Source organism: Lemur catta, chromosome 13, assembly GCF_020740605.2.
Source record: "Lemur catta isolate mLemCat1 chromosome 13, mLemCat1.pri, whole genome shotgun sequence".
NCBI lineage: Eukaryota > Metazoa > Chordata > Mammalia > Primates > Lemuridae > Lemur > Lemur catta.
Genome location: NC_059140.1, coordinates 83373799 through 83387517, shown reverse-complemented (window position 1 = coordinate 83387517; position 13719 = coordinate 83373799). Strand labels below are relative to the sequence as shown.

The 13719-nt window shown below is 64.6% G+C and overlaps 1 protein-coding gene across 1 annotated transcript; it reads right to left on the bottom strand.

The window, feature by feature from the left end:
* Positions 1-576: 576 nt before the first annotated feature.
* On the bottom strand, positions 577-11939 carry GRK1 (G protein-coupled receptor kinase 1). The gene is made up of 7 exons (XM_045566711.1): positions 11130-11939; positions 9573-9700; positions 8131-8288; positions 7305-7388; positions 3249-3373; positions 1628-1829; positions 577-923 (listed from the first exon to the last, which is right to left on the bottom strand). Exons 1-7 carry the CDS (start codon positions 11826-11828, stop codon positions 625-627), a joined length of 1695 nt encoding a protein of 564 aa, XP_045422667.1. The 5' UTR covers positions 11829-11939; the 3' UTR covers positions 577-624.
* Between the last annotated feature and the right edge of the window lie 1780 nt (positions 11940-13719).

Genomic DNA, 13719 nt, shown 5'->3' with positions numbered 1-13719 from the left:
AATACACCATGGGGTTGCCGTGAGAAACCGTCCTGGCTGGCCTCAGCAGAGCCGCAGCCCAGACCAGCCACCGCGGCTTCCCCGGGCTGAGAGGACACGGCGGGGGCTGCGCGGTGCCCACGGGCAGTGCCACGGCTGCCTCGGAGAGAACCCTGAGGGCGCGCCAGGCCCAGGCACGACCTTCCTCCAGAACCCCGGTCCTGGCGGGGGTCAGGTGACCCCAGTGGAGGCCGCGGGGCCCAGGGCCAGTCCTGCCAGTGCTGTCTGCCAGCCCCTGTGCTGAGAACGCCTCCACCGGGGAATCTGGCTCTGGTAGCTTAAGGGTTAAGGTCCAGGACATCCAAACTGAGGGTGACGTCTGGCGGCCTGGCTGTCCCTCTCCGCAAGAGGCCCTTCGAGAGTTCACGCGACTGGCTCATTCCGCCCGGAAAACCCGGCGCGTGGCTGTTGGGCTGCCGGGGTCGGAGGCTGGGGACCCCGGCCTGGAGTCCGCGCCCTGGGCCCGCGCTGGCCCGCTCGTCCCTAAGCCGCGCAGCAGGGACCGGCGCAGGGAGCCCTGTGTCCACCCGCCGGCGACCCCAGGCGGGGCCCCTCGCCGTCCAGGGGCCGCCGCCGCCGCCGCGCCTAGGACACCAGGCACATCCCTGACTTGGACGGGGACGCCGCCGGCCCCGCAGAGACGCCCTTCATGTCGTCCGGCATCTGCCCGTCCTCGCGCCACACGTTCAGCTCCCCGAAGACGCCGGTTTCGATCATCTCCTCCTGCCAGGGGATGGGGCAGTTGCCGGTGGCGAACTCCTGGAAGAACTCCGCGTCCGTCTTGTCGAAGACCACGCCTTTGACTGTGGAGAAGGCACCGACGTCCTGGATGTTCTTGGCGTACACGGTCCTGGAGTCCGGGATGAAGGGCGGGACCAGCATCCCTGCTCGGAGACACAGCACAGACACGGCCGCGGTGGGCGGCGGGCGGGCGCAGCGCGCATGCGCAGGACGGTCCGGAGGCTGCTGGCGGAGGGGCCCGCGGGGCCTGCGCCCCCCTGGTTCTCCCCGCAGCAGACCCTCCGCGCCTTGCACGGGGCCTCGCCTCCCGGGCCCCCACCCCCTGGCAGACCCTCGCGCGGGCAGCCTCCCGGGTGGGCAACGTCATCGCCCTCGCGGGCACCGCACATCCCGAGCTGAACCTCGCGCCCCTCGGCTCCCGCGACACGCTCGTGGGCCACGACTCCCCGGCCGCCAGGGACGCTCCCCCGTGGCCGTGCCGTCCCTGCGGTCACAGCGTGCGCGGCGAGCTCTCCCCGCCGACTGCGTCCCTCTCAGACGCGCACGCACAGCCCGGACCTGCCACCTGCCGGCAGGTGCGGGAGGAGCGCGGGAGCCGCCCCAGGTACACGCCGGAGCCGCCCCCTCGGCTGGGGCGGGCGCCCTCGCAGCGCAGGTGGGCAGCGCGGCGGGTTTGGATCTCGAGGTCAAAGTGCCACAGCCTCTTTCCTGCCCACCCCACGCCTCGGCCCGGCCCGTCAGCGCCCGTCCTGGGCACGCGGGGTGAGCAGAGGGGGGGGCGCTCCCAGGAGCCTCGATGTTCCTGCCCCGCGGCCCCCGCCGCCCCCCGGGCCGCCCCTGACGGTACCAGCCTCCAGCTGTCTCCAGTTAAGGTCTTTGAAGAGCGGGTGGGCGCGGAGCCCGTCGCAGCTCTGGTCTCTGAAGCCCAGACGCGCCTCCGGGTCCTTCTGCAGCAGCGCCTCGCAGAGGTCCTTGCTGGGCGGGCTGAACTTCTCCGGGAACTTGACGGCCTCCGAGAGGATGCGCTGTTTGAGCTCCTTGTTCTCCACCTGCGCAGTGCGGAGGGGTTGGGGGTTGGGGTTAGGGGTTAGGGTCAGGGTCCGGAGGGGACACGACACTGCACGCCCGGCCGCGGGGCCCACCAACGTCGCCCGAGTGGTCACACTCGCTCCCACGGGGAGACGGTGACTGGCACGCTTGGGTGCACCCTGCCCTGCCCTGCGGGTGCGGCTCCCAGTTCCAGAAGGGGGGCGCGGTGGGCTGTCAGGGACCTGCTGGCTCTATGTCAATAACCATCCCAGGCCGCCAAGGAAAGGGATGGCCGGAAATACCAGGTGGGCGCCACACCCCAGCCCGGCTGTCACGCTTGGCCAGCCAGGCACAGGAGCGAGGGGGGCGCCGCGTCGTCCTCTTGTTACCGGCCTGTCGAGGGGTCACTTCCCAACAGAGGCCCCGGCTGACACATGCGTGTGAGGTTTTGCTCAGTCACCCGGGAGCCCCAGCGAGCAGGCCACCGACACTCCCACCATCCCCCATGCCCCAGGCAGCCCATGCCCAGCCCCTCAGACACAGGTGGAGAAGTGGAGCCTCTGGCACTAGGGGACGGGATTTGGTCTGTCCCCAAGCATAGGCGGGGGGCTCGGCACGCTTCCAGGTAGAGCCAGGCAGAAGAAGTGGGGGTGGGACCTCCAGGCAGGGTGGAGGCAGCGGTGGGCTTTGGCAGCTGCGCCCGAGTCCCCGTAGTGTGACACAGCCCCTGTGGAGCCCTGAGGCACGGGGGAGGGCAGCCCCAGGCTCTGGTCTAGCGCTGCCTCGGTGGACCAAGGCTGCCACGTCTCTGGGCTCTGTTCGCTGCTCACTCGAGGGACAGGTGGTTCTGCTCCCTTGGTTGCAAATAGCGGAGGCCCCACGGCATCTTTGTCTGTGGTCCGGGGGCTCAGAGAGCTGGCACCGCCCTGGGAGACAACCCTTCCCTCCAGGACACACAGAACCGCGGCTGTGCTCATGGTGGCAGTGGGGTCTCGGCGTCTGGACAGAAGGGTAGCAGGACGGTCCACAGGGAGGGGCCCTGACACCCACGTCCCCGAGAGCACCGGCCTCGGTGGCCCCTGGAGCTGAGGATGCGGTGGTGGGGCAGGCTCAGGGTGGCCCCAGCACCCCGTCGGGACACGCCTTTGTGTCCAGAACTGCAGCGGATGAGTCACCGGGTCTCCCTGCCGAAGAAACGCCCCCGGCCACGCGGGGCCCTGAGAAGCTGAGCGCATTGAGTGCTCGGGCGACTGTCAGCTCTGCCCTGCTTGCTCGGGGCACAAGGACAGCCCTGACGTCCCTCTGCCACCGCAGTCTCAGGAGCAGGGGTCACCGTGGACACAGACAGCGAATCCGGCCTGGTGGTCTGCCCGCCCCCCCCAGGGCCAGCATCACCGGTGCTGCACGGCCCCCGCAAGGACACTGCGGGGCGGCCCTACCTTCTCTCCTCGGGCTCGGAAGGGTCCTCTGGCTGCGATCATCTCATACAGGGTAACGCCCAGGGCGAAGTAGTCCACGGAGAAGCCGTACTCCTCGCCCCGCAGGAGCTCGGGGGCCATGAAACCTGTGGCAGAGCACGGTGCGGCTCAGAGACGCGCTGCCGCCGCAGCCACTGCTCTCTCGCCCTGGCGATCGCGGGGCTGGGGCTCCCGACACGGGTGACCCAGAACACCCTCTGCTGGGGGCTGCCAACAGCGTCCCAGCTGTGACTGTCAGAAGTGTCTCCAGAGGTGGCGGGACGTCCCGGGTGGGGGCTGCTCCTGGCCGAGCACCCTGCTCTGTGCGCGGGGCGTGAAGTCTCCCTGCGCTCTCCGGAGCCTTGGACGCGGCGGTGGGAAAACCCGCCACGGAGCGCAGCAGCGCGCCTGCAACTCGGGGCCCGTACCCAAGCCCAGACGCCCCAGGGCAGGACTGTCCCGGCACCACAGGTTGGCCCGGGTCCTGCGCCGCCTGCCTGGAGACCGAGTGTGCCGCCGCGGCTTCTCGTCCGGTAGCTGCGCACCTGCGCGCACCGCGGGCACAGGCGGACGTGCACGCGCGCAGTTCTCACGACGCCGAGACGCGCGCGCCCGCGCTCAGCCCGAGAAGTGGACGCCCTGCAAGCTCAAGTCACTTGCTCGAGGTGACGCCGATGTCGGGACAGAGCAGGTTCAACTCCGGGCACCGAAGCGCCCGCACCTGCGCTCCCGGCCACGCGCCCTTCCGGGTGGGAGTGGGGCCGGCGCGGACCCACCTGCGTGTCCTTTGCTGCCTCTGAGCCCCTCAGGCACGGAAAGTGTCAGTCCCCTGAGGTTCCGGGGCGGCTCCTGCCCGGCCCTCTGGAGGTCGAGGGCGCTGGCCTTCCTCCCCCTCCTCCCCCCATTCCCGCGGGACCAAATTGGAGCCCTGGCCGCCTTTGCTACAGTTTCTCTGTTTCCTAGATACATTGTCTTTCTCATTTGCTTGATTTTCTACGTGCTTATCACCAATGGAACCCCAAGTTCTGCGGCAGTTCCCGGGTCCCCTGTCATGTTCTGATTTATCAGATATTTTATAGAGTTCGTTCTCACGAGAGTCTTCTGGAATCTTCTCCCCTGTTCCAGTCAGGGGCTGCAGCTGGCGTCCCCTGGTCGTCCGGGCCCCTTGGCCCCCTGTCCTTGGCCCAGACGCTGCCCTTACTCTGGCCACATCGCTTCCTGCCAGAGGCGCGGAGGAAGCACATTTCTGAGAACTTTCACATCTGAAAACGCCTTTATTTTACCTTCATGTGTAACTGATAGTCCGGGCATAAACTTCTAGGCTGGAAATCATTTTCTCTCCGAATTTCTGGGCGATTTCCCGCTCCAGCACGGCCACCCCTCCTGGAAGCTCGCGGTGCCTTCTGTGTCCTGAGCTGTCGGGGTCGGTTTCAATCCACACGCAGCACTCGAGTTCACCTTGCTGCACTCTGCGGGTTTTCTAGAACTTTCACTGACAATTCTTCCGTTCTCCCTTGCGATGACCATGCCAACATTGAGCTTTCTGGATTAGGCTTCTACTTTTCTTGTGTCTCCTCTCCTATTTTCCATATTTCTGTACTTTGATCTACTTTCTGGGGAAAATCCAAATTTATCTTTCAAATCCTTTGAGCATTTCGTTTCTCCCATATTCTTCTATTTCCAAAGCTCCCTAAGTGTCTGCTCTCACTGTGTCCTGCTCCTGCTTTGTGGGTGCAGCGTCTCCTCTTATGTCCTGATGACCTCAGTGGCAGGTCGGGTTTTAGACTCTTCTCCCGCGAGACAGCTCCCCTCGGCCTCTGCTCAGCTCCAGGCTGGGCGCCGGTGGCGCTTGGCCACTGCAGGCCCCGCCGCCAGGTGCCTGCCGGGCTCATCACCGGGGACACTCCCATGGCATCACCCCTCCACTTCCCCTCTCGGGCTGGTCACATTGTGCAAAGGACGGATCCTCCGTCCCCTGCCCGTCATGGGTGGCGGCTGCACTCACTGTCGACAGAAATGCCCGTGGGAGGTCTGGGGCCCACCCAGGGCTCACAGCAAATCCTCAAACCAGCGCTCGGCAGCCACTGCAAAGGCAGCTGGGGCCCTCTGGTGGCCAGCGGGGCCCTGGCTCAGGGCACAGACGGTCCGTGTGTGTCCTCGTGGTTGAGCTCTGCAAGTCCTGGCTTTGGGGTGGTCCTGAGTTGCCCTGAAACACGTGAGTGGGCCCTGCCTGCCTGCCCACGCCCAGGACTTGGTGAGCAGCATGAGGGTTCGAGTGGCACCGCACCCCGCCCGCATCCGCACACAGAGTCTGCTCATGAGGAGCGGGCGCAGCCCCAGGACGGCTGCCTTCCAGAAAGTTCTCAGACCTTCCATCGCTGGGCACCCTGCACGGAGCTCCTGAATCACATGCCAAGTGCAGCCTGGCGTGAGGGGTGCGGGTGTGGCGTCGGCCTTCCTCGGAGCTGGGGGATGCAGGTCACCCCCACGCAGAGATGCCATCCCCTAAGTCGACAGCAGAGGGGACAGACCTGCACAGCCACGGCACAGACAGATGGCACCTGAAGCACAGGAGTCTGGCGGATTCGACGCCACTCTGCACAAACCCCAACGTCAGCTGACAGCGCCTCTTCCCCAAAGCCAAAACAACCCAGGGGAAGACGGAAACGTTCCCAGAAATCCCATCAGATGTAACCTGAACACATCGAGCCGTCCGGAATGTGGAAGAGAAAGAATAAGCAGTGTGGCCACTCTACGCAGGCGCCAGGTGCAACTGCCACCGCACACCTCACAACAAGCTGGCATGGCGAATGTTGGCCCCAAAGGCTCAGAGGTCCAGTGAGTCATCCAAGCCGGGGGCTGGGAATGTGGTGCCCGCCCGACCTGACTTTGCGGTCCCCTCCCCCTGCACCCGCGGCTTCCCTCCCGCCAGCAGGCAGGGTGAGAGGAGGGGAGTGAGACCAGGTCGGGGAGGCAGCAGCATGTGCCGGAAGTAGCCCTCATTCACAGGCACACAGACACACGCGTGTGCACTCTTAGAGACATGGGGGTACACACACAGTCTCCTGTGCACACGCGCACACATGTATACCTGTACACTCACATACATAGGAATGCACACAGCACACACAGAGACACATGCAAACACAGACACACACATGCACACAGACACACTTGCATAAACATAGTTGTACTCATGCACAAACACAGAGACATACACATGCACACAGGTGTGTGCACAGACATGTGTGCAGATTCAGGTGGACTCACATACCTATACATGCACACAGGCACACACAGACATGCATGTACACATGCAGAGGTATGCATGTGCACATACACAAACACATGCATGCATGTGTGTGCAGGGGCAGACACATGCATGTACACACATGTGCACAGTTATAGATGCATGCACACAAAGACATGGATTTGCACACAAGGCACACCCATAAGACACACATGCATACACACCCACACATAAATGCAAACGCACATGCATGCACACATGTGTACACATAGACATTCACATGCACACACAAGCACACAGGTGCACATGGTACAAACGCACAGTGTGTTGGTGGGTGCCCATGGAGGCTTTGTTAAAGCTGAGCACATGCCCACCGACGCCAGTCCCTGTGCCATCACCCTGCGGTGTGGCCTGTGCAGCAGCCCCTCAGGCTCTCTGGACTGACTGGTTCTGCTGGTGCCCAGAGCCACCGATGTCTCTGGTTCCCACTGGTCCCTGCCCATGAAGGCACCAAAGCGGGCAGCTGTGACCACAGCAGGCACCCAACCGGCAGCCGTGTGTGTGTGACAAGCCTGGGGCTGTCTCTGCGGCAATGACAGGATCTCTAGCCACAGGGTGTGGCCATGGCCCCAGCTTGCTCAGAGGGTGAGGGAGCCCATGGCAACCCCACCTCCTGCTGCCGCCCCAGGCCAGGGGGGCCACAGCCCAGGTCCGGCCTGGAGACGGCTGAGCCCTGGCCCTGCTCACGGCAAGGAGCGCCCCACCCCCGCCCCTCACACCCGCCTCACCTGGGGTCCCCGCGTAGCCTTTGGTTTTGGTCTGCCCGTCCGCCAGCTCCACCGCCAGCCCCAAGTCAGAGATCCGCACGTTACCTGGGAAGCAGACGGGCCTGCGTCACGCATGCCCACGGCTCAGCAGCCGGCCCAGAGCCAGCCCCAGCACAGACACGCATGCCCGCAAACACATGCAGCACGCACACGGCACACACACACAGCACACACCACACACACAGCACACACACACACGGCACACACACACACGGCACACACACATGGCACACATCACACACACACGGCACACAAACACAGCACAAACACACACACACACACACACACACACACACACACACCACTCAGCCTCACACATGACACACGCCCTCCCTGGCTGACTGCAGAGGGTTCCCGGGAAGCGCCATGCCAGGCAAGCCTGTGGCTGGAATTTCGGCATAGTCCACCCAAAATTTATCTTTCCCGCCACTCTGTCCCGCCTGGGTCCCCACCCGCAGCTCAGGCCCCAGGTCACTCTCCGACAGGCACCCGGGGACCGGCGTTCGGCAGGAGGACAGCCCGGCACAGCAGGGCTCAGGGGTCCCAGCACCTGCACTGTGAGCTGCAGGTGACGCCCCGTGACGCCAGGCGCATAATTACGCACCAACTGTCACCGAAGTCCCTCAAAACTCAGGACGGCCCCCTGGAGATCCCGCCAACTGCCGCTCTGCCGCCAGGTGGTGGACTGAACGGCAAACCTGGCCGTCTCGGCCTTCAAAGCTCTGCGAGCGCCTAGCAAACCCTCCCGTCCTCGTGGGAGGCCGCTGCCGCAGGGAGACGGCCTCACCGTCGTTGTCCAGCAGCACGTTCTCGGGCTTGAGGTCGCGGTAGACGATCCCCCGCTGGTGCAGGTGCTCCAGGCCACACACGATCTGCGCCGTGTAGAAGACCGCGCGGGGCTCGGGAAAGCCGGGGTTCTCCTCGTCCACGTTGTAGATGTGGTACCTGCGGGCAGACCGTGTGGACCCCTGAGCCCAGGCGTAGCAGGAAGGAAATGCAGACAGACAGGGGCCCTGGCACCGCGTCCTGTGCCGGCAGTCTGGTCGCTTGCAGGCGGACCCCGAGGCCCTGGTGGGGCCGCTCACAGACCTTAACCACGACTGTCCCGGGGACAAAACGGACGTCCTAGTGCATCTCCCTCCTCCTCTGGCCCTGGCCGCAGATGCTGGGAACAGCCCCGGGCCGTCGCCCAGGCGGCTGGAGGGACGAGGCCAGGGCCGGCCAGGAGGGCTGCACAGGCCAGAGCTGCCCCACAGCGTGAGAAGCTGGGGTCTGCAGACGCGCGTGGTGACGTCCCCACTGCAGCCAGACGTCCCTGCCCAGCCTCCTCCCTCCCTGCACAAAGTCCTTTCCTCTGTCTTCCACGGACACGCTCTACAGAGCAGCGAAATCTGACAGATGCGAGGAAATGCGTTGTCTGAACCGGGCAGCACGGGGAGACAGGTCCAGACAAGGCGCCGCGGCCCAGGCCGGCTCGCGGGAGCTGGCGTCTCGTGTGCAGGGCCTGAGCACGGCTCGCCCTCTTCCCGGGAGCTGAGTGTGGCCGCCCTGCCTTGCCTCACGCAGATCCGCACAACTAAGCCCGTGGGGAGGGAAACAGAGCCTGGTGGACCCCACCGCAGCTCCCTGGTGGCCTCCCCGGCGCCAGACACTCTCCAAGTGTTAACTTAAGCCTCACAATGACCTCTGAACTCAGCTGTTACATATCCCCAGTTTACAGTCCAGGCAACTGGGGCAAAGCGCCACCAAGCTGCCCGACCGGCGAGGGGTCCTGTCCCCCTGGGAGCCCAGGCCTGCCAGAGCCAGGGCACCTCCTCCTCTCTGCTGCTGGCGGCACAGCCCTCGCTCCGGCAGTGGACACCCCGTCCCCAGCTCTGCTGCCGCCAGAGTGGGCTCCACACGTTCCTCACCCACCACCCCGAGCCGAGGCCCCGCCATGCGCTCACCACACCCACGGCTGCGCCTGGCACTCGGGCACAGCGCCAGGGCTGCTCTCCAGGCCGGATCCCGGACAGACACAGGGAATTCGGGGGGCCAGGGTGGGAGCGAGGCTTTCCTCAGACAGTGGGGGCGGGGCCCAGACAGCGGTATGGGGGGGGGCCTCAGACAGTGGGGGGGGCCTCAGGCGGCTGCGTGCTCTGTGGGTGGGAAGCCGCCCTTCCAGGGCCCGGAGACCCCCGTCCCAGCTCGGACAGCCGGGCCCCGGCCCCCATCTGGACAAGGCTTTACCTGAGGTCCCCTCCATTCATGATGGTCATCACCAGGCAGAGGTCTGTTCTGGTCTCAAAGGCGTAGGCCAGAGAGACTATGAACCTGCTGTGCACTTTTGCTAGAATCTTCTTCTCCACCATGGCACCCTGAAAAGCAAGATGCAGAATCAGCACCGGGTTCAGGCAGGAAAGTGCCCGAGGTCCAGAGCCCAGAAGGCGCCTGGGCACCAGACACAGCGGCAAATGCATCTCAAACGTGGTTTTCATAAAGCAATTGCAGCTAAAACACGGCCCAGTGCCCGTTTCTCAGAGAGAAAACCAGACACGCAAATGCCCTCAGTCACAGCGTGGAGAGGACCCTCCTCCCGGTGCCAGCTCGCTGCGCCCTCCGCCCGTCCTGGCCTCTGGGCCACAGCCCCTGCGCCTCCCGGCCTCTTGTGCTCCACCACCACCTCGTGGAAGGTCTGCACGAGGTCGCCGAGCCCATGAAGGGGCTGCCCCTGGGGGCCCTGCCTGCACCGCGTTGGCCGCCCCAGGGCACTGTGCACTAGGGCCCAGGGGTCAAGAGCAGAGGCTGCCTGTGGGTTAGTAACAAGATCATGGGTGACGTGAGCGGCCTGGCATGGGAACCGCATGTGGACAAAGCAGTTCTGAGAAAATCACTGTGAGGCAACCATGAGGCGTCACCATGTCCGCCCCAGTCCACCGCGACAGCATCCTGTGTTTTCTGGGCCCCGCCCAGCCTTGGCCACGCGCACCTGACACGCAACCTTTCGCTGGGGGTCACGGCCGCGCCGGCTGCTGTTTACCGAGGGCGCTTCGCTTGCCTCAACTCTGCGCCTGCCGTGCAACCGGGAAGGGACCGGAGCCACATGGAGCAGGGCGTGGCCTGGGCAGCCGTGTCCTGGGGGCTCGTGGCAGCCCCCACTGGCCCCACCGCGGCGGACACGCAGCCGCAGAGAGGCAGAGCGGTGGGACCCACAGCAGCCCACGTGTGCGTCCTGAAAGCAGCCGCCGCGCCAGCACCACAGCGACTCTGCCTCCCGCTGGCGGGTGCTGAGAGCGCCGTCCGGCCCACGGGCCCTGCCTCAGTCGCCTCCAGCGTCTGCCATAGCACAGGCCACGGCTCTGGGGACGGTCGGAGAGCAGCCCCCGAGCAGCTCCCTGCAGGGCGCTCTTCCCTCAACTTGCCACGTGGCACCACCTGCCCCAGGTGTGAGGGCACCCAGGTGTGAGGGCACCCAGGTATGAGGTCACCCAGGTATGAGGTCACCCAGGTGTGAGGTCACCCCAGGTGTAAGGTCGCCCAGGTGTAAGGTCACCCAGGTGTAAGGTCACCCAGGTGTAATGTCACCCAGGTGTGAGGGCACCCAGGTGTGAAGTTGCCCCAGGTGTGAGGTTACCCAGGTGTGAGGTCGTCCAGGTGTGAGGTCACCCCAGGTGTAAGGTCACCCAGGTGTGAGGTCGTCCAGGTGTGAGGTCGCTCTCCACACCTGCAACCCCCTGGGGAGCCCAGCCCGGGAGGAGGCAGAGGCCACAGGTGCCCGGCCTGTCCTACCCGGTGCCACACGCTTACCTGGTACCCTTTCCTCTTCTTCAGCCGCTTCTTGTTGAGCTTCTTGCAGGCGTACATCTTGCCGGTGGCCTTCATCTGGCAGGCCGACACCTCCCCGAAGCCCCCCTTGCCCAGGACCCTGAAGTCCAGGAACCAGTCTTCACCCAGGGGCCGGGCCTCCAGCCACTTCCACTGCAGGAAGCGCAGGAAGTGCAGGCTGCCCAGGAACTCCTGGAAGGGCGCCTGGCTCAGGTGCACCAGGGTGGCCTGCAGCAGGGGCTGGAACAGCCCGTCCTGGCTGGCCGAGGGCCCCTCCCGGACCCGCGCCACCGTGCCCTCGTCCAGGAAGCCGCAGAAGAGCTTGGCCTTGGGGTCCAGGTAGTCGGCCAGGATGGCCTGGGCCTTCTGGGGCCGGAGGTCGTCGTCGGCAGTGTCATAGTCCTCGATGTCTCTCCAGAGCTCCAGCGCCGGCAGGTGCCTCCCGTCCGCCTGCAGGAACTGCTGGAAGAGCCGCTTGCCGATGGGCTGCTCCGAGCACACGCTCTCGAACTCCAGCGCCAGGCTGTCGCGCAGGGCCTCGCACTTGGACAGCGGGGGCAGCTTGAGCCTGGACAGGTACTTCTTGTCCCGGGAGGACGGGGCGCTGCTCCCGTCGAAGCTGCCCCGGGCGGCGATGAAGGCAGAGTTGGCCACCACCGTCTCCAAGGACCCGAAATCCATCCCGGCGCCGGCTTCCCGCCCGCTTCAGGCGTGAGGACCATCGGCTGAGGCCGAGCCCGCGGAGCTCGCGGCCAGAGGAGGCCTGACCACTGCCCTTGGCCTGTGGCCCGTCCCTGCCCCAGCTGGACAGGGGAGGCGTCCTGCCCGTGGTGAGGACTCGGGGGGCCCAGGGCTGACGCAGCACCAGCTAAATCCCAGCCCGGGTCACGGAGGACGCGCAGGGGTGAGGTGCAGGTGCCAGAAAAAGACAATCCACTAAGCCTCTCTGATCAGATTAGACAGGCGTTCAGCTGCCCTTCCTCCTGCCGCTGTCTTCCTCTTCCCGCACTGAGGACAAGCCCAGACTCCTGGGGCCACGGCAGGGCTCAGAGGTCCCGTCAGCATTCAGGTGGAAGGTGGCCGGCAGTTTTCCCGACGGTATCGCACCGCTATCTTTAAGAAAATAACGAGAGAGATGAAACCACCTGAAAACAGGAATTCAGAGAGAAAAAACCCATCACAAACAGGTTCCTGGGGTGTCAGGAACTACCAGCGCCTGCTGAGGGGGCGGCTCCGAATCATTTCACTTCTTCTCACCTGTGGTTTGTAGGCAAAGCAGGGCCAGGCAACAGTGTTGGTGACTTTAGGGCCAGGGGCAGAGGACCCCTGAGCCACACCCCAGCTGAGGCCCCACCCAGACAGAGGCAGGCCCGTGAGAAGGATGAAGAGGCCACAGACACACACCCTGGGGCACACCCAGGACACATGTGGGGCATATCGGGTACATCTGGGACACACCTAGACATACCTGGGGCACACCTGAGACACCTAGGTCACACCTGGAGCACACCTGAGACATCCCTGGGATACACTTGGGACATGCCTGAGATACATCTGGGGCACACCTGAGACATACCTGGGGCACACCTGAGACAGGCCTGGGACACATTTGGGATACACCTGAGACACACCGGGGGCATACCTGGAGCACACCAGGGACACACTTGGGGTATGCCTGAGATAGCTGGAACACACCTGGGACACATCTGAGACACAACTGGGTCACACCTGAGGCACATCTGAGACATGTCTAGGACACACCTGGGACACACTTGGGATATGCCTGAGACGCCTGGGACACACCTGGGTCACACCTGAGACATGCCTGGGACACGTCACCTGGGTCACACCTGAGACATGCCTGGAACACGCTTGGGTCACACCTGAGACACCTAGAATACACCTGGGACACACTTAGGATATGCCTGGGACACTCTTGGGACACTTGTAACATGCCTGAGATACCTGGGACACACCTGGGACACGCCTGGGACTCACTTAGGATATGCCTGACACACCTGGGGCATACCTGAGACACCTGGGACACACCTGGGGCATACCTGAGACATGCCTGGGACGCTCCTGGGACACACCTGGGACACTTGTAACATGCCTGAGATACCTGGGACACACCTGGGGAACACATGACTAATAGGAATGTGGGTGGGCACGACCCTGTCTGTCTCGTTCTGGTATACAGTAGGCGCTCCATAAAGGTCTGGGCAGGAAGGACCAGGAAGTGAGCAGGAACTGGGTCACGGTTTACAGCGGGAGGAAGCAAAGGTGGCAGGAGAGGCCTGCGGGGCCCTGCAGGTGCGCAGGGCCCTCTGCAGTGACCAGGGAGATGCAGCCAGGCCTTGCGGGCGGAGCAGCACGGTCCCCACAGCCTCCCGGCAAGGGCTTCGGCAGGTGTGTCGGCAAGTAAATATTTGAGGTGCACGATGCTCCATCATTCCCCAGGAGACCTGCCACTTAACAGCAGGTGACCTTGGGCCAATCACCTCAACTCCGCCTGCCTCCCACCCATCAGCTCACCTGGGACGTGGTTCCTGTGGTGCTTCGTGCTGTGGAG